Source organism: Apis mellifera, linkage group LG8 (assembly GCF_003254395.2).
Source record: "Apis mellifera strain DH4 linkage group LG8, Amel_HAv3.1, whole genome shotgun sequence".
Taxonomy (NCBI): Eukaryota; Metazoa; Arthropoda; class Insecta; order Hymenoptera; family Apidae; genus Apis; species Apis mellifera.
The window spans coordinates 12,013,468-12,034,121 of record NC_037645.1 but is presented as its reverse complement, the minus strand read 5'-3'; the positions used below and the strand labels follow the sequence as shown (position 1 = coordinate 12,034,121).

At 35.4% G+C, this 20,654-nt stretch overlaps 1 protein-coding gene across 5 annotated transcripts in view; it reads left to right on the top strand.

Annotated features, from left to right (window-relative positions):
* Positions 1-20,654, top strand: part of LOC413215 (lachesin) — a 90,864-nt gene that overhangs the window by 68,436 nt on the left and 1,774 nt on the right. For 2 of the 5 annotated variants that reach the window (XM_026442513.1, XM_006569741.3), the window contains exons 3-8: positions 16,930-17,032; positions 18,494-18,609; positions 18,777-18,962; positions 19,223-19,409; positions 19,579-19,710; positions 20,049-20,168. In XM_026442513.1, the coding sequence (XP_026298298.1) occupies positions 16,978-17,032; positions 18,494-18,609; positions 18,777-18,962; positions 19,223-19,409; positions 19,579-19,710; positions 20,049-20,168 (796 nt within the window). In that variant the 5' untranslated portion in view covers positions 16,930-16,977. Of the gene's footprint in view, positions 1-13,945; positions 14,452-14,598; positions 14,965-16,929; positions 17,033-18,493; positions 18,610-18,776; positions 18,963-19,222; positions 19,410-19,578; positions 19,711-20,048; positions 20,169-20,654 lie in introns of those variants that run through there. The other 3 variants (XM_006569742.3, XM_026442512.1, XM_006569743.3) reach the window with 3 other exon arrangements.

The window sequence follows — 20,654 nt, the reverse complement described above, 5'->3', positions numbered from 1 at the left end:
AAAGAAAATTATCAAGATTTCATCCGAGATACAAATATAACATTTTAAGTAAAGTTTCATTCGTCTTCTTCCGTTCGAGTTTTCTTCTTTCTTGGCTGGAATCCAAACTTGATTTTTTTAAACGATTTTCAACTTTCCATCGAAAACAATTTGTCCGAATAATCGTGTTACGTAAAATTCCTTACGTAAAAACAATTGGAACGTAACTCTCGAACTCCTATATTAGATTCGAAGGAGAAGTTAAATTCATCGGATGAACGAACGTTTACGTCTTTTTTTCTCTCTCTCTCTCCCCTCCCCTCCCCTCTTCCCGGGTGAAATAACTCCGTTTCTAATTGTAGGACAAAGAGCGGCATTCCCAAGTCCAACGAGTCCAATAATCCGAGTGAGCAAAGACGAGCTATGACGAGGAATTTCATCCAATTATTATATCCGTGGCTGAGTAATAAAGTGGGCGAGGAAAGAGAGGAGGGAGGGGGGGCAAAGTTTTCGTTAAGCCAGGGCTAAAAATGGAACGAAATCCAGCGGCAATCGGGCGGAGACGTTTCGAAGGAGATGCGGTTTCCCCTCCACTCTTCTCCCCACTCCTCCCCTCTCGCTCTCTCACTGCTCTCCCCACCCTTCCCACCAATCCACGGTTGGCCCGGCGTCATCCTGGAAGCCGGTTTTCCGGAGCAACGGAACTTCTTCTCAGTCAGGAATTACTATCGTGAATTTCATGGCAGGATGTTCGTTAGCAGGATTTCTTTTCCCCTTCACCGACCAGTCGGCCACTCGACTCGAGTGCATTCTTATTCATCCGTTTTTCAGTTATTGTCGGAATCCTCCTCGTCTCTCTTTCTCTCTCTGTCTCTCTTTCGAGCGCGATTCATCATTTCGTTTCAGAATTCATCGTCCTTCGAAGAGGAGGCGAGCTTCCGGTGCGATTGAATGGAAGAAATTATATCCTCGAAAATCTCCTTCATTTTATCGAATCTTAAGAAACGCTTCGTTATTCCTGATCGTTTCCTCCCTATTTTTCCAAACTGCACAACCTTTTGCGATACACTGCGTAGTGAACTTTGTACAGTAAAGAGTGAGCCACGAGTGTTATTCCATCGTGGATCGTATCATATTACAACTCGATGAAAGAAAATTATTCCCGTTTAATATTTAGGATTAGACGACGAAAATTCGAGGTTTAATTTCAATTTGGCGAAAAAAAATTTTTATTGAATTTTTATTTAATTTGTTTTCCATTTTTTTTCAAAATGAATCGATGCGTTAATTGACGTAATTTTTCATCGACCCTATTTCTTCACTTTAATTTCAATTAATTAAAAAAGTTTATTTGAAAAATAATTCGTAGATAAATTTAGAAGCGCGGAATTCTCTCTTACAAGATCCAAATTTATCGCGCGTTTGTTTGCATCAGAGGCAAGATCTATACGTATTATTACAAGAGTGCGACGATTTCGAACGTTCTGTCGCGCTCCGTTCTAATTTCGAGTTATATTTCATTCGCATAACCGGGAGACCTTTCCAGAATCCATACGGAACGTGTCGTTTGGACTCCAGCTGGTCCCCAATCAACGTCGTCTCGCTTATCAAACTTCCAGCTCGCAACACGCGGACCGAATGACCACGTTTGAGATGCCAGTCTCGAATTTGCATTTCGACTCACCGGTGCTCCCACGACAATAAGTGTGCAACTGTGATTTCGTGCCGTGGAATTCCATCGATCATAACCTCTTTCTAAATCTCGTTTCGTTAACAACCGTGCATCCTGCGATTTCTCTTCCTCCTTCTCCTAATTTAACGTGTAAAGATATATTTATCATAATTTATAAATTTTTAAGTGAAAATCTTTCGTTAATTTTCAGTTCATTTTCCATTATTTATTATAAATAAGTACAATATATGAAAAAGGAGAATTCAATAATATAAATGTTTCTGGAATAGAAGGTTTTTTAGTTTAATTTAGTTTAGTTAGAATTCGAATCGATCATAACCTGTGTAACAACCGTGCATTCTGCGATTTCTCTTCCTCCTTCTCGTAATTTAACGTGTAAAGATATATTTATCATAATTTATAAATTTTTAAGTGAAAATCTTTCGTTAATTATTAGTTCATTTTCCATTGTTTATTATAAATAAATAAGTGCAATATATGAAAAAGGAGAATTCAATAATATAAATGTTTCTGGAAAAGTTTTTTAGTTTAGTTTAGTTAGGTTAGGTTAAATTTGACTTTATTTCATTCTGTGCAACATCTTAAATATAATATAATACGAGATATCTTTATGTATTCAGTGTGGAAAGGTTGTGTAGAAGAAAGTCAATGTTGTGTATGTTTTCGTGCGGAAATTTTGAGGTTATGTTATCATAGCGATAATTTTATTTATTGTGAAACCAATGCAGATAAACAAAAATTTAGAAATGGAAAATAAGAACATAATGCAATGTGATGAAGAAAATTTGTTTATTAATTTTCTGCAGTTCTACTTTCATACATCTACATTTTTGCATATCGATACTCGTCGACGAACAATTTACAGGAATCGTTCATGTAACCTCGTCTTAATTTAAAAGAAAAGAAAAGAAAAAATGTTTTACGACACGTAAGTTACTTAACTTTCTATTAAAAATTTCTTCTTTTTCTTTGGTGTTATTAATTTCATCTTAACAAAATTTCTTAAAATTAATTACAGGGAATGAGGCTAATCCTCTATCACTCGGTCTCTTCGCAATTCGTAATCCCTGATCGTGAAATCCCTTTTCAAGGATAATTACATTCTATCATAGTCAAAACGAGATCTCATTCCCCGCGAAAGTTCTGAAAACTCGTCAAGACAATAATGATTATCTATGTAGTCAATTAGGAAAGTGTCAGCTCCCGATTCCTTGGCGATCCTTGATAAGGTTAATTAGAAATCAAAATGAAATTCTTTATTGTCCAACCTAACCTTTTCACCCGATTCTAAATTCGCAAATATTCAGATTAATCGCGAATTCTAACTATAAAGCGATAAAAAATAGTTGAACTATTCTAAAGAAACGATTAAAAAAATTATCACATTCAATTATTTCATTATCACAGACAACGGAGAACAGAATTTAATAATCGAAATATCACGAATAAAGCTACTTTGATAAGTTATTTCGATAATTTATTGTTTTTATGTTTAAAAACATAATAATAATAATCGCAAATGATTACGAAAATGTAGTACCGAGATTATACGAAAAGCGGATCAACTATATAATAATTACGAATAAATGTTATTCAAGCATTTTTAAAATAATTTTACTCGAAATTTTTAACTAGTTACTTTTTCAACAGGTTAATGCTCAACTCTGATTCGATCATAGAGGAAAAAGTATATTGTTCGAACATAACCTATATCATCGTATCGTATCTACGTAACCAACAATCGCACGGAATAAAATAATGGCGGATCCTCTCGTAATTTGACGAACACGAAATACACGATATCGTGTATCCGGATACTTTGGTATATACATATAATATATAATATATATATTCGATGCTTACATATGTACGCGACCAGATTCTGTGTGGAGCGTGGCGAGGAGAGACGGAGGCGGGAAAGGTGGGGGTAAAAATTGACGAAGTCTAGGAGGCAAGGGCCAGAAAATGCCCCGAGCTGTGCCTAATGAGCTTCCTGCAGCATCGAGTCGTCGCCTCTACGGGCTGCCATTCAGGATCTGTGACAGCGCGGTGATTCAGAATTCGAGCGAACGAGATCCGAGGTAGGGACGAGATTCGCCAAGTCGGTGACAATCGGCAGCTAGCATGGCTATTGTTTCAACGAACCGAGCCTCTCTCTACCCTACGAGAGAAACAGGGAGAAAGAGAGAAAGAGAAAGAGAAAGAGACTGAAAACGTTTTAATAACCTGCTCTTTTCTTGGTGGATGCCTTTCTGTTTTTTCCTTCGCCTCGTTCGTTTCTTCCTTTAACCTAACCTAAAAGAGAAGAGGCGACTCGCGCGCCGAGTAAGACGGGTCGGTAAGGCTCTGTCGGTAATTATGCGTGTTCGGATAGCGAGAACGATGTTTAAACTTTCTTTTCGTGTATCGCTTCGACTGTGACGACGATGATGCGAGATCAGAGACTCATCCTTTTATCCGTTCCTAGGTAAATAATATCCAATCAAATATTTGAAATTCATTTTCCTCTCCCCTCCTCTGGTATTAATACTGATCCTGATAAATAATTCTCGATCAAATATTTGAGATAAAATATTCGAGGAGTGACTTTTATCATTGCAAGCGATTTTTCACGATTACGAATTGCGGCTCATTTTTTCGTTTTTACACAATTGAAAGAGTATGTTTGAATAGGATTCCCTTCTCCCGAATATTAACACTCTTGGTAAATAATTCTCGATCAAATATTTGAGACTCGTCAAAAATTCGAAGAAGAGATCTTTTTATTATATAAGCCTTTCGTTTTTTTTTTTTTTCGTGGTTTTGATTCTTATAATTGAAAAATGTATTTCAGCAGGACGAAGTAAATATGATATTTTATTTCTAGAGATGAAATCCGAAACAGGCGCAAGATTCAGTAAAAATATTATCCGGTAAATATTTTTTCAATTTCCGCCAGGATGGACCGTAAGTCGCTGATTCGATTCGATTCGATTTTCCAATTTTTTTTCGAATTTATCTTCCGTATATTTTCAATTCGATGCGATTATTATTATTTTTTTTTTTTTATATAATACGGATTACGAAAAATCTCTTATCATGGTAATATTATTGTAATCAATTATTATAATCTCCGTTTTTCTTTTTAGAATTTAAATCCGGACGGTCTCGTAGTTTTTCATAAACGAGAAATTAAAATTCTTGTTGCGAGACCGCATAAGCATGAAGAGACAAGAGGCGAAACTTTAATGAAATAATATCTACGCATCTTTATGGTATATGGATAAAAGTCAAGAACACGAAAGAATTAAATCATCGAATTAAATTTCATAAACATCCTAATAACGAATCGATAAAATGGTAAATAATCTTCTAAATTAAACGCGTAACGTTTATTTACAAACATTTGATATTTACTTGTACATCGTATAAAGTAATCTTTGTAATATAATACACATAGAAAATGTTTAATAATTTATATTAATTTATTTCCATACGTTTAATAATTCACGCAATTCCTTCCCAAGCCTGGTAGCGAAATTAAATTACAATCTCGTACTAATATTATTTGTTAAAACGTTGATGATACATTAATCGAAAAGATAGATGCGTGTCCGCTCATTACAGTGCACGATGAGCACATAATTGCACACCTATATCTCTCTAACGTACAATTCATGTGTCCATAATTCCGTTCGAAATCATAAATTACACGGCAATTGATTTGCGCACACAATTTTGTGGAATCATCTCGAAATAATGGGTTCGGTCATAAATATCGGTATAGAAATTTCCCGATGGAATTAGCTGTTGGTACGACACGTCCTCTAGGGAATTTCTCTCGAGAATCATTGTTCCGAATCAAAGCGGTGCGGTTTCGAAAGAAGAGGAAAAAACTTTTCTCGCGCACATGTTTAACCACAAAGATCGATTAAAAATAATCCCATTCAATTTTCCACAATATTATTATTCCTTTCGTTACCGACGTTTCTTATTTCACGATAAATACAAAGACCGAATGATCTCTCGTATATTCGTTCATTCGACTAACCTCAAAAATTATTTCGTTTCTTCGACGTTCTCCATCCGACTATTCCATCTCTTCTCCTTCTTTATTCAGTTTCGTTCTCGATTCACGCACCTCCTCTCCCGTTTGCCACCGATGTATGATGGGGAGGAGAGGTGCATTACCGCGCTCGCATCGTCTCTGAATTCCTATCTGCTTAACGGGAGAATCCGCTTTACGTTCGACAGTTGGACAGAGAAGTGGTATTGCCTACTGATAAATCTGGAAAGGAGGGGAGTAGGGACAAAGAGAGAAAAAGAGAAACGAAGAGAGAGAGAGAGAGAGAGAGAGAGAGAGAGAATCTGTATGAACTTTTACTTTTTCATCGAATGGTATTAAATTCCTGAGCTTAATGTTCATTTATATCCGAAATCAATTTTTCAATTATACGTATAATCGGCCAATAGTATCCTTCCGATCTTTAATTCATAATTTATCAAAGATCCGTCATTTTCACGTATTGCTCGAAATCCGATTCCTCATCTATTATTATTATTTTTATAGCGATGATAACAATGTGTTTTAAAAGGGATATTTGATTAATAGAGAAAAGATTAAATCTTGTGATTCTCGTGTAGCGAAATAAATCAAATGTTGTAATATAAATCATTGATTTGTAATAATAGATATTATTGGTTAATTGTAATTAAAAATACAGAGAGATTTGTTATTTTATTTTAGGTTAATATTAGTTTGATTTAAATCCTCTTTCGAAGAAAAATTTAATGAAAAAAGTTCATAAACGCGCGAGATAAAGTGACTTGATAGATCAGTAACGTCACATAAAGAAAGATAGATTGCGCTGGCTGTTCAGGATACTCTGCAGTGAGACTCTAACCATCTCGAATATTTCCGTAATTGTAAATGTTGATACAAAAGAGGTTTTCGTAATTATTTTCGGAAAGTGAATGAAGATAAAGAATTTAGAGAATTTAAAGTGAAAAAAAAACTATATATAATGCGGATATTCTGAATAATTATACTGGCAGATAATTATTTCGCTGTGAATCTTGTTAGTGTTTAGTACACGCGTTATAACCTAGAAACTATGCACGAGAGAATTATATATGTTATAATATTGTTTTATATATAACTTTCAAAATTATTGCTTTTTGAAACAAACTAATATTATTTCGTGTAGAATAGAACTGTATATTTTAACAAAGTGTATTTTATCGACAATTATTTCACTTTATTACTACGATACTTGATTCGATAATACGATTAAAATATCAAGCACAAACAATCGAAGCAATTAAAAGAATGAAGTACAGAATGTTTTCTTTTCTTCTTTTCTTTTCAAATTTATATAACAACGATATTATTTAGTTTAATTCGCACGATATAATGACAAAGAGCATAGCATTCAACCATTTCTGTTTATCGTTAACTTCCTTCCAGTTGTTGCAAACAAATATGCGACACGACCGTGAACATCGATCCAAGTTTGGATGAAACTACTAGAAGAGCATCGTGTTTCGTTGGAATTTCAGACATGATGTACATAGTAAATGTGCTAGCTCGAATAACGGAATAACAATACCATAACAATAGAGAACTTACTCTCCCCAGTCAGAATTTCTAGTTAAATAGTATATACGTGTGGCCATTATACATGTACGTATCTGCATAGTATTTTTAATAATATCGAAATAATATTATAGAAAAACTTCAATTTTTTAATTTAATAAGATTATACCTTTATCTTTCTTTTTTTTTTAGAAAAAAAATACTAGAATATCATCAAGAGAAAGATCGTTCGAAATTCTATTTCTTAACTAATTTTAATCGCAGTTAACGTTAAAAAATACTGTCTGCTCTAATTTTATGCACAAACAATGCAAGACTGCGGTACAAATAGCCCGCAGGCTGCGTAATTTTATACAATTTCAAATAGCCGTGATAAAACAATGTTCCAGAGGAAAAAAAGAAGGGAGGAAGAGGAGGGGTACTTTTCAACACTTTTACATGTATATTTATTCTCTTTCGTCACAGCGTGCATTTATATTTCCAAATATAAATTCTTCAAATTCTTAATTATCAAATTTTTTAATCGCATTTAATTCTTTATTAGATTTTATAACAGCATAATTAATCGTATATTAATTTTTATATAATATAAATTTACAAATCAATTCTTATCACATTGTTCATGTAATATTTAAATATTCGATTTAAAAAAAAAAAAAAATCTTTTAGAAATTGATATTGATAAATATTGCGTCTCTCCAGTTTTAGGATACATTTCACGGAACACAGGTTGCAAGAGCACTTATCCGTCGTGGATACAAGCATTGACAGAAATATCGGGACGTACTATGGAAATAGATACGTGTTTTATCGAACGATGCGGGAAAATCAAGGAGAAGAAGCGATGACGCTCCGAGACAATAGATGGAAACGCAAGATTGCTGAAAACGGTAGGAACAAAGAGTAAGACGTTGGAGAGAGAGAAAAAAAAAAGAAAAAAAGGAGGAGAGAAGCAAGTGGAAAAATGAAGGGACGGAACAAAGAATATACGCGGAAGAAAAGAAATCGGGAAATGTCTAAAGACAAGCATGACTTTAGGTAGAGAAAAAAAGGAATGAGGTGGAATATAAGTTCAATGAAGAGAAAAAGCAAAGGGAAAAAAAAAGAAATCGAGTGTTTCTGAGATTATCCGTGAAAAGAGGAAAGAGAATGAAAAGAATTAAAAATTGGTGTCGCACCGCGTTGCACACGGAAGAAAGCGATAATTGGAAAAAAAATATTTTTTTTGTTGTATTTTTTAAATAATTTTTACAATTATTTGATCTTACCTCGATGCTAAATAAAGTATATTATTGTTAAACGTAGCAAATATAAATAAGAACAATAACTGCAATGTAAAATATCATTTAAAAATTAATCAATTTTCTATTCATTCTATTCATATTTTGTATAAAAGACAATACAATATTTGTTAGCTTTAAATGTAACAAATATAAATAATTGCATTATAAAGTATCAAAAATTAATTAATTTTTTAATATTTGAAATTTTTATCCATATTTTTTTTATGAAAAATGATAAAATTCGATTTTTCGTTTTAAATGATACATAAACATGTTTCATTTATATCTGGTGTTTATATGAGCATACAAATATATGTCTTTCTTTAAAATGATTTTTCCATACTTGAAAAAGTTATCGAAAAATATTCAGCATTGCAAAAAGATGACACTTCCTCACTTACATTCTCCCGATACAAAATAAAAATTTTGGACAAAATTTTCCACTCCTATAAAAATTTACAATACGAACGTTCCTGTATTTGGCGTTATCTGTCCGTTTCGAAATGTCACGATCTATGATCATGTGCTTGTTAATTCGCGCGTCACTTCAATCATATTAATTGATTTTCCGATTGAACAATTGGCCCATCAATACAGTCTTTTGACAATTAATGCAAATAACTGTAACAGCATTGCGCATTCCGTGTCGCCAAATATCAAAAGTGACATAGTTATAAACGCGCCGATTATTATATCACAAAAATAATCTTCCATAAGAGATTAGAGAATTATTCTAAAATCAATAGAAGACGCAAAGTTGCTTTTGGATGAAACTTTTGGATGATCGATAATTGTAATGTAAGACAAAGTCAATGTTACACTTGGAAACTTCTCCTCTATTGAACGGCACTGGCACAGCACCATTTGAATCCCAGGATCACGTTGTTGCGGCACGAAATATTCGTCGAACGATTCCCCGACCTGACTCGAGTTGTAAATTAATGCAATCGAGTCTCTTTGAAATAAAACTTGTGCGAGAGAACTAAGGAGAGGACTTGTGTTCGCAAGAGATATGTGTTCGTTCTTGAAGAGAGTTATTTGTTTCACAAAATGGACGTCAACGAAAACTTCTTTGACGCTTGAAACGCACGGATACTGGAACGTGTTAAATTAAAAGAGGGGAGAGAGTTGGACAGGGACCAAGAAATTGGACTGCGCGAAACCCTAAGTATCTAACTAGGACGAGTGCGAGCAGTGGAAATATCTAAATTAGCCTTAGAGAAAGAAAGAAGATTCCTGGAAACCTTATACCTCACCGGCGCGTTGTAAACACGTTAAGCGCGTAAAAAGCGGATCGTTAAGAAAGAAAGGACAGACGACTTAACTGACGAGCGAGTGCGCAGGATCGAACGAATGTTTACGAATGTTTGAAAGGAGGAGAATTCGGCATTGGCCAGTGGCGAGTGAATTTTGCGGCAGATATATTTATGTGGACGTATTGCGTGTGTAATAGGTCGTAGGGATATAGAGTGGGACGTAACTCAGCATCAGGGGTGACCGGCGAAGCCGAAGCCGAAGCCGTGGCCAAAGCCGGAGCCAGCTTCGCTTACCGTTCCTGTATTTCAGTAATCCCGGCCAACACCGACCCACCGGATACCTCTCCTCTCCTCTATAGATATCCCATACAGAACCGCGCCACAGCCGTTCCACTTGCCAGTTACTTTGAGGTTGAACAACCCTACCTACCTCCCTCTTCGGCTTCGCATCGTTCTCCTGTCCGCTCGGATGCGATACCATCTTAATCGTGCTAATTCGCGCCCACCCATCACCGGCTGACATTCGCTGTACCGTGAGCTGTAGTCGGTAAACGGAGCTTCCGAGGCTTATGCTCCCGCCGTTCTGTCACATTTAATAAAGAGAGTTAATAAGGAATCTATCGATTCCTATCTCAACGTCAGAGATCGTCTTTTTTTTTTTAATAAAAAATAGAAGGTTTTATTAATTGTTTTATTGTCTGATATTTTAATGAAGAATTATACGCGAATATATCATTTTTATTTTTTTTTTAAATATTATTGTCTCTTGGTTAAATTTATTGAAAAAAATTGTTTAAGTTTGATCAGTATAATAAAAATATGTTGTTTATGGTTCAAAATTGTGACTCGTCATTGTACCACAAGGCATTAAATATATCGTGCAAAATGTTATTTATACATCAATGGTTTCAAGAAATGACAGAATAGTGATAAGAATAATGACGATATAATAAGTTTATCGATTTATTATGGTGAAACACAAACGTTTTCCCTTATTGGCAAACCACATGAAATGAAAATATATTCCATGTGTAGTTAAATGTGTAATGAATTTTGCAATAAATGAATTTAATTTTTGTTTAATTCATTTGTTACATATTAATGTGACCGATATATACGATAGTGTCGGGTAATATTTAATATATCGATTAATGATCCAATTTTAATTAAATCAACGTATAATCGTAATTGACGATTAAAACAGATATTTAAACGCTAATAGGATTTAATTACGATATATGTAAAAATTCTTCGCGTAAAATTAAAATTTAGAAAACATCGTAACATCTTTCTCTTTATCTTCAAATTCCAAATTTATCGATCGATCCTCGAATCGTTGAATTTATTTATTCACGCATAAAATATTAATTAAAAACTTCGATTTGACGAATCGAACCGATAGCCTTAATAAATATTAGAAATTAAATATCGACAAATATTTCTTTTGACATTTTAATCTTCGTATCGTGTTACTATAATTTGCATAAAATTTCAAATTATATTTATACCGTGATCGAATAAATTGAAATGAAAAAAAAAAAAAAATGAAATATCACATTATTACATCGAACTTAAAACATCGAAACGTGCCAATACGATTCGGAAAAATGAAGGAAAAAGATTGAAGAAAGTCTAAAACTACTCTTCTATTCACAGCCGGTAGTATCGTTGTCAACGGTGTTTCAAACTTCTCACTCAATTAACTCGATCTTGTTTAACTTTTAATATCCCGAAAGGGAAGAAATCGGATCGCTTTAAAAGAAATATTTCAGCGAGTTCGCCATCCCATTACGGCACACAATCGGGTCAGTGTCTCGCGGCGTTTGCAAGAGGCTGCTACTTCCAGAAGTCCATTTACAAGTCTGGCCCCGAAGCGTCGAAGTAGGATGGCAAGGGAAAAACGAGAGAAGGAAACGAATCTACCTTCCACCCGATGAATCATCTCGAGGAAAAGATTACAGCTACCGGGTGTGGGATGATTTCCCGGGCAGAAGGAAGGGCCACTTGTTATGCGGGTGGCACGGCCGGTATGACATTCCTCGCATAATTATTACACTACCGATTTTAGAAGGAACTTTCTTATCTATCCCTGACCGGAATATCGGATTACGAGCGACCGACACGCTCCATGGATCACGCTTCCACTTCCAAATTGTTACATCTGAAGCGAAACTTGAAATATATAAATTCGAAGATTGGTAATATCGGTAAAGAAAAAAAAGTTGAGTACCGCGAACCGTGAAGTGTTACGATGGATTCGTCGAGAGATGGCGCCTCTCGTCGCTATTTTTAATCCTGGAAAAATAAAGAGGAGTAACCAATGAGACGTTCCAAGCGCCGGTGTTTGTTTCTCGACTGGGATAAATGAAAATTAATGTTCGAATAATTGGAATAAGACGATGGAAAGTGTGTAGTAGAGTATCTGTCGGGTACACGAGATGGTAACTAGTCGAGACAGGACCGATGCTTCGAACCGTGAACGAGCGGGATATAGGTTCCGTCTCCATCCGTCTATAAGCGAATGTATCGAGCACGGTCGGATGAATACGGGTCGTTTGATAAATTTTATGGAACTAAAGAAAAACACAAATACTTTTGCTCAACTATGCTCCATAGGTGCATTTACCGGGTCCCTATCGTTCGACGTCGATACTTGTTTCTGACAGGTAGCCCGCAGTTATTCAGTCAGCCGATACAAGAACAGGTTATTCGAACGTGCACGTTTCCCTCTACTCCCTTCCCCTCTCGATATACCACTAACGTGTACAACGCAAGCTTATGTAACTTTGATATAGTTAAAAGGGGGATGAAGTTGCAACCGGATCTACGTACGTACTATACGCTTCGTATTTCCTTGATCTGATAATATTTCAGAAGGAATAGATTAATGTTTTTCGTCGCAAACCTAGAAATGTTTCTCGTTGTCGCGTTTATCATTTTGTTTTAGATTATTCCATATTCTATGCCAATGTTCTCCATCTTTCCAGAAACGCGGAAATAAAATTCAGCTTTATTCGTATTTATTCGTTCAGAAATTTTGAACGATTTTTATATACGATGTTTCATACGAGATATATCCATCTGTTCTATTTATCACCCAATTGAATCGGACATATCATTTTTTTTGTCGAATAAAATTTTGAACGTGCTATATACTATTTCCGAGATATTTAATAATTCATAAATACAATTCCTACATTTTTAATTCCAGATTTTACAAGAATTATTAATTCTTATAGATTCTATATTTTGTCAAAGAAAAGAAAGCACGATAATTGATGAATAAGAAAAGAATAAATTGATTGGCAAAATTAATCGATTAATCGAAAATATTCATTTAAACGTGACAAATGTTACGTGTGCGATTTATCGTCGAGGAGAATCGGAATGGCGGAACAAATAGGTTGCCGGAAGTTGGAAAGTTCTGGAAAGCAGTTCGATCACCTTCAATTGTTGGGGAGAAAGGGAGATAGAGGATACCAAAAGCAGACGCATTCCAAGAACGGAAGAACTGTATAATGTTTCTTTGCTCCATTTAGAGGAATTCCTGGGATGTTGGAGGGACCGATGGTATTTGACTCGCAAAACATCTCTTTGTTCTTCGAGGATACCTTTCCCTGACTGATACGAGACGCGCGAAAAGGCACACGATAGAGTGCCGCTTTTGTATTCGCGGTGCACTTCCGTAACGCGTTTCCTCTATCAACACGGTCTACCACGTGACCCCGATCGAACGGACCTCTACCAACGAGAATAGAGAAACCAAAAAGCGACGTTTGCCACCATTATTAAACCATTAGGATTTAACGTTAAATATTGAGTGGTGCAATTGTTAACAGTGTTTCGATTGTTATTAAATAAGTGAATATATCGAATGGAATAAATTATATTAAATTATATACACGAGTGTAAATTCGAAAGGATTATTTTTTACTTAGATTATGCAGAAGTTTTTATTCTTTTATTTCTTGCACTGGAAAGGAAACGCTGGATTCAGATTCTTTGTTTGTTTCAAAAAAAAGAATAATGAACTTGATACTCGAGTTTCTTTATTTATCTTGAATCAAGAAATTAATGTGTACTGGATAATGAAGTGGAAAAATAGTATAAAAATTTATTCTTCAAATTACGATACGATACATATTTATCGGTTCGGTTTCAGAAATTAAATAAATGAGAATAATAATAATTTTTCGAAAAGAAACTTTCTAACATGATTGTAAAAAAAATTGTGCTTCGCGTAGAGTGACACCTCGTGTTAATGCAGTCATACATTGCGATTAGCTGATGGATGGACGAGAGAAGAAAATATATTCTGCATAAAATACAAAATGGAAGAAGAGAAGACAAAAGACCGATAGAGAAAAATCCCGTGCATCGTATTTCCGTCGAAACATTTTCATTTCATCAGATACAAATATTTTCCAAAATATTATATCCTTGGCCATGTCCAATAAATCCAAATTAACACGTTGCGAAATATGATACGAATAATACAAAAATTGTAACGAAACGATGCATAGAATGTGTGTGTATTTCAATATTTTTCCATCTTTTTTTTTTCAAATTCCTTTTTTACACGAGATAAAAAAAATTTAAGGAATCAACACGATTTTGTCATCATGGAATAACTTCAATATTCACGAAGAACATTGTATTAAAAAAGTAAGAAAATCACACAATTCATTGATTGAACGATTACATATACATAAAAAAAATTATATAAAGAGAATCACGAAAGATCGTTTGCAATATTCTCCAAATTTATAAAAAAATTTGTAAATACCGATTGATGGTAATTATTTTTCGTAGATACCGAGACGTAGATACCGAGCTTTAATGCGAAAGACGAAGAAACTTGTCTCGTCATTGTTCATCGTGGTGTAAAGCCGCGTGCCACAACACGAGGACGAAACTTAATTCTTGTCATCGTTCGGGAGCGACATTTCTGTTGGTGACATCGTAAGGGTAGTGTCGAGCAACGTTGTTCAGGCATTCTTTAACAGGTTTTGAATCTTTCTCGGAAACTTTTCAGTTAGCTCTGTCGGAAAAGGACTCTCCCCGAAGTTCGTCAAGCTGGAACGAGGGCATTACCGGTAATAATTTGAGTTAGTAGCAGTGAAATCTTGTTACTTTGCTTTTCCACCACTGTGAATCCTGAGAAGAAACTACGATACGGTATGTTCGTAGCTCGCCTCCAACTTTCCTACGTTCAACTTTGAATATAATTAAAAAAAGGAAAAAAAAAAAAAAGGAAAAGAACGCAAAACTGTTCCTTGGGAAAGAAATTGTTATTCGAGATTAGCTTCGTTTAAACTCGAGCGTTTATCTCTCTATGTATAAATTTTAACGGTTTAACGGTTAAGGAAACTCTGTTTCGAGAATAGCGATGAAACAAACGCGTGAACTACTGAAATATAAACGTTCTCCGTCTTTACAATCCTCTTACGAAAAATAAGGATTTTAATAGAAATGTATAGATCGTCTTACACGTGTACAGACCGTGTAAATTTAATTCTCCTATGCGCAAACATATTTCTTGGCATCTTTCGCGTCCACGTTTATTCCTTTTTTATTCTCGAAGAAAACGTCCACGAAAATGTAAGTCCGTCTCGTTAAGATTTATCGATAAGGATTTTCGAGGAAATTCTTTTAAACGGATTCGAAATCTTCGTGTTTTCTTCGGTCGCGTAAACGAGGCAGATTAACTCGCGTTTAACCTTTATTCAAAATCGAGAGATATTCAAAACCTTTAAACTTTCCGGATTCTCCATATACGTGTTTAACGCGAGATGAACGCGTATAAATTGTATAAATCAAGCTTAAACGATTAAACGGTAAAATATATACGTATCTTTGGCGCGGTTAACACGATCGGAGGAACGATTACAGTTTTCTCCGGCATGCTCGCGGCATCGGTGCCTCCTTATCGCCATTGCGTTTAATGCATAAAGCGTAAAGTTGGTATCTCATGCATACATTCATAGATGGCGGTGGAGCCGAAAGTCATAACTTACCGCGCGCACCATCCTTCGTCTCCTTCCTCTCCCCCCTCCCCTCTCCGAGCCGGGTATCGAAATAGAAGGCGCGAAATCACCGAACGGTGACTGAGGCACGTATGACGGGTAACCGTGGCTTTTGATACGCCGTTGAAGCGAGCTCAACCGAAGCCGAACCGCTCAAAATTCCATTTCCCCGAGAGAATTCATTCGCTCCCTTGGCTTCATTGAAAAATAGCCCACTTACCACGCTTCGCGGCCTCTTGTTACCATAAATCAATCGCGTCTTTCCGCTCTCTTTCTCTCTCTCTCTCTCTCTCTCTCTCTCTCTCTCTCTCTCTCTCTCTCTCTCTCTCTTTCTCCACCTTCAATTTCCACTTTACGATTTTTCTTTCTTCCTTCTTCTTCTTCTTTTATCCGCTTTTATGCGGCCAACTACTATTTCGATCCGGTTTCGTACAGGCAGTTATCAACGTTGCTTTCGAGTATCTCGAGGTGTAACGCACACGCTATAGAATTAGTTATAGGAAAATTGATGGAAAACTGATTTTCTTCGATTTTTTTCAATTTTAAGTAAGGAGGATAGAGGAACGTAAGCTTATGATCTGAAGCTCAATCGTATGAGTCGAAGGGCTCGAATAAAAAGTTTTTATTACTTTTACGTAGTCGTAAAACTTGGTCGAATCTATGGGGGAAAAAAAATTCATTTTCCAAAATCGGAACCGAACTGAAAAATCGATCAAATTTATTACTCTTCCGGCTCGAATCACGAAAAGGAAAAAGACTGTCAAAATGACCATCGATCCTTCTTTCCAACATCTCCTTTCCGCAAAAAAATGAATTAATGATATAATGGACTGATTCGAATTAATCATTGAAAATTAGGGGTACAATAGATTGATTAAGATTTGGCATTGAATAATGGGTCAGCCCTCGAGAGCATTCAAAAGTAACATCGGTCGACGATCCATTACTCTGGTTATTCGATTATTCCTTAAAAGAGATTCGATATCGGAATCGTGCCTGTACACTCAGAAGCTGCAACTTTCCGAACATTTTTTTCTCCGGCCAACGCGTCGCACGATACGTCAATTAAATTCAAAATTTTTAAAAAATGGCGTATCCTTTTGATTTCTGATTTCAGATCGTCGAGTAACGTGCCAAACTGTCGTCGCAAAAGTGATTGATTCTCATGGCAGCACGGAAACTTGCAGCCCTCTTCACCGCAGTTCTGCATCTTTGCTTATGTGAGTGAGTTTTATCCTTTCGTTTCGAATCTACTATTCTCTCTCTCTCTCTCTCTCTCTCTCTCTCTCTCTCTCTCTCTCTCTCTCTCTCTCTCTCTCTCTCTCTCTCTCTCTCTCTCTCTCTCTCTCTCTCTCTCTCTCTCTCTCTCTCTCTCTCTCTCTCTCTCTCCCTCTCCCTCTCCCTCTCCCTCTCCCTCTCCCTCTCCCTCTCCCTCTCCCTCTCTCTCTCTCTCTATATATATATATATATCACACACGCGCGCGCGCGCGCGCACGCACACACACACACACACACACAAAATATGTCCTTGCACTCGACGAGGCATGTTGTCATCCTTTTGTTCTATTTTATACATATTTTTCTATACAGATTATCGTACAATTTTTTAAATGATCGAAGCATTATAGAATATCGAAATTTATAAATTTTGAAGACCGACGATTACTCTCAAGATGTATTAATTAATTTAGAAATAGAAAATATGTAATCAAATAGATAAAGTGTTTTTTTTTTGCTGCCTGAGATAACTTGGGTAAAATTTCAAGAACAAGAAATATTCACTTAATTGAAAATAAGAATCTTTCCTCTCAAGGATATATCATCATTGGATTAAACTATAAAGTGAAACGATCTACCTCATCGTCGTTTTATTTATATAAAAAAAATCATGGAATGGAAGTAGGTAATTTTATAAAAAAACTGGGAATAGAGGGGGGATGGGGGGAATCTTTTAGACGAGGATATACCACACGTTGCGGTAGAATGGCGTCGCAACAACCCTACAAGGGCAATACATCGTCGTAGTCGCACGTGGGGGAGTTTGTAAAATCCACTTAAATCCGGCGTGATTTAGTTGGGCACGCGGCCTCTGAGCTGAATAGCGACGTAGCCTTTTCCAGTAAGTAACAGAACCTCGGGCTTTTTAGACTGATAGGAACGGTTAAAAAGCCATTCACCGCACCGAACCACCGCTACTTACTTATACCACCACCACACTGATAAATATATCCAGCGACACCTATGTTCGGCTATGAGCCTTCCCCCTCCCTCCCCCCCTCCCCGTTGTCCTCGTAAACTTATTTTTCTATATCGCGAGAAACTGCATTTTAAGGATTTATCCGGTAAGCTTTTAACGGAATGTAATTACGCGAGACACTGTGGCGCCCTCCTTTGTTCAAAATGGAGGAAGTGCGTTCAAGATCGCAAGATCGACGAGAGATAATTTTTATCTAAATGCGAAATGCCTCGGTGAAGAGCAAGCATTTTGTATTACCTTGGAAGTTGTTACGCGTTTTAGTTTATACTAAGTTTATACTGAGTTTGTGGTAAAAATAAGCGATTGTTCGATATTACAATTTTTTTTTTACTAATATTCGTCGGGTACATTGTAACGTAAAAGTATTACGAGAATAGGTTATCGGCGTAATTACGTTAAAAAGTTTAAATGAATTTTTTTTCAGGTCAAATAACTCCAGAACCATTGCCAGAATTTTTAGCTCCTTTGGAGAATCACACGGTGATCCAGGGCCGTGACATCTTCTTCACTTGTGTCGTGAATAATCTACATTCGTACAAGGTACTTTTTTGCGCTTGCTTTCTTCGGGGGACAAAAAAGAATCGAATGTGATCGCTTTGTTAATAAAGTGTTTTCGATATCGGTGTCATATATATCGCATTATTATTGTCCATTAAAGAAGAAACGATAAAAATTTTTTACCACAGTTTGTCATACGTCTTTCTTAGGTGGCTTGGATGAAGTCAGATTCTCGTGCAATTTTGGCAATACATACACATTTAATAGCACATAATCCAAGACTCTCGGTTACGCATAATGGACATAACACGTGGAAATTGCACGTATCGAATGTTCAGAAAAATGATTCCGGTGCTTACATGTGCCAAATCAACACGGAACCTATGCGAAGTCAGGTGAGTGAAATTTTAAAAAATTATATACACGTATGATAGACGATATTGAAAACAATATTTGCCATTTTTGTGTTGTGATTTTTTCGTAAAAGATTTTTGATTAATCTTTTTTCTCTTTTTTTTTTTTAAAGAATTTCTACTAATTTGTGGACTAATCAATGAAAATGAAAATGCAATAATCGAGAATCGTCGCTGAGAAATTTGTTGTAATAGTAATAGTAATAATTTTAACTTGAAAATTTGAATTATTCTATCTCCAGAACGGATACGTGGAAGTGGTGATACCACCGGATATAATAGACGATAAATCTGCCGAAGGTATGGTAACTCACGAAGGTGGTGAAATAAAGTTAAAATGCGTTGCAACCGGTTCACCGGAACCTACCGTCACATGGAAACGAGAAGATGGACGGAATATCATTCTTCGAGAAGATGGACAGAAGCAATGTAAGATGTTCAGATTCGTTATATTTTTAATAATATCGTAGTAAACAGATACGATATAAATTATTAAAAAAATAACAGTGTAAAAGTTCGTGATATTGATGCATATTATTTTGCGTATATAAATGGATATATTTCATTTTTAAATGACAATTTTAATTTTATCTTTCAGCGTTAAAATCTTACGAAGGTGAAACTTTAGAATTAACTGGAGTTCTTCGACAAGAAATGGGCACGTATCTTTGCATAGCTAGCAACAATGTACCTCCAACAGTCAGCAAACGTTACTCTGTACAAGTTCATTGTACGTATTTATCATAGAATTATTGTATAAATTTTAATTAGAAAATCACGAGTAAAGGGGAAACAAAATTTTTAACAATTTACAAAATCGTTCTAATTATTTCATTCAACATTATTATATTTAGACAAATAATATAGATCATCATTATAAATCAGAAAAATAGTAGACGTACAATCTAGAGAGTAGTATAAGTCTGTTATAGTTAGACTTAAGTAGTATACAGAAGTATCGTGGTCAGACTAGTAGTATAGACACGTTATGATCAGGCGTCGTCGAGTATTACATATCTTATTCTTTTTATAATATCATACAATATAGGACTGTTTTTATTATTACAGTTTCACCTGTTATAAAAGTAACAAATCAATTAGTAGCAGCTCCAGTCAACAGTGATGTTGTTCTTCAATGCCATGTTGAAGCTTCCCCACAAGCATTGAATACTTGGCATCAAAATACAGGTAAATAAATGTTCATTGTCTTTGCAACTTTTATTTATAATTTCATAACAGTTCAAATTTATTAATTGAGTTTTAAATTTGTTAACTAATTAGGTATTAGTAAATTGATATATATCATAAGAAGAATCAATTTTATCTCAAATATACATGATATAAGAGTGTAAGCTTAAATTATCATTCGATGCTCACTTACTATTTTGATCCACTGGTAATAAGAAGAGGTAAAAGCGGTTACGAAATGCCGAATAGAATTTGTATTGAGCTCGCGAATTCTATAGGGTTAACTATTGATCCGAAAGGGAACTTTAACCCGATTTCATTAGACAGAAACTCACTCTTAAGGAACATGACGCGAAGTAATACTGCTATTTCGTCCAATTGAGCGTCTAAAATCGATTATGTATAGTGTGTAACAGTATGAACAAGCAAAAATGAACGAGATCGCATTGAAAAATGGAAGAAATATGTTTAACTCTATTTTCAATA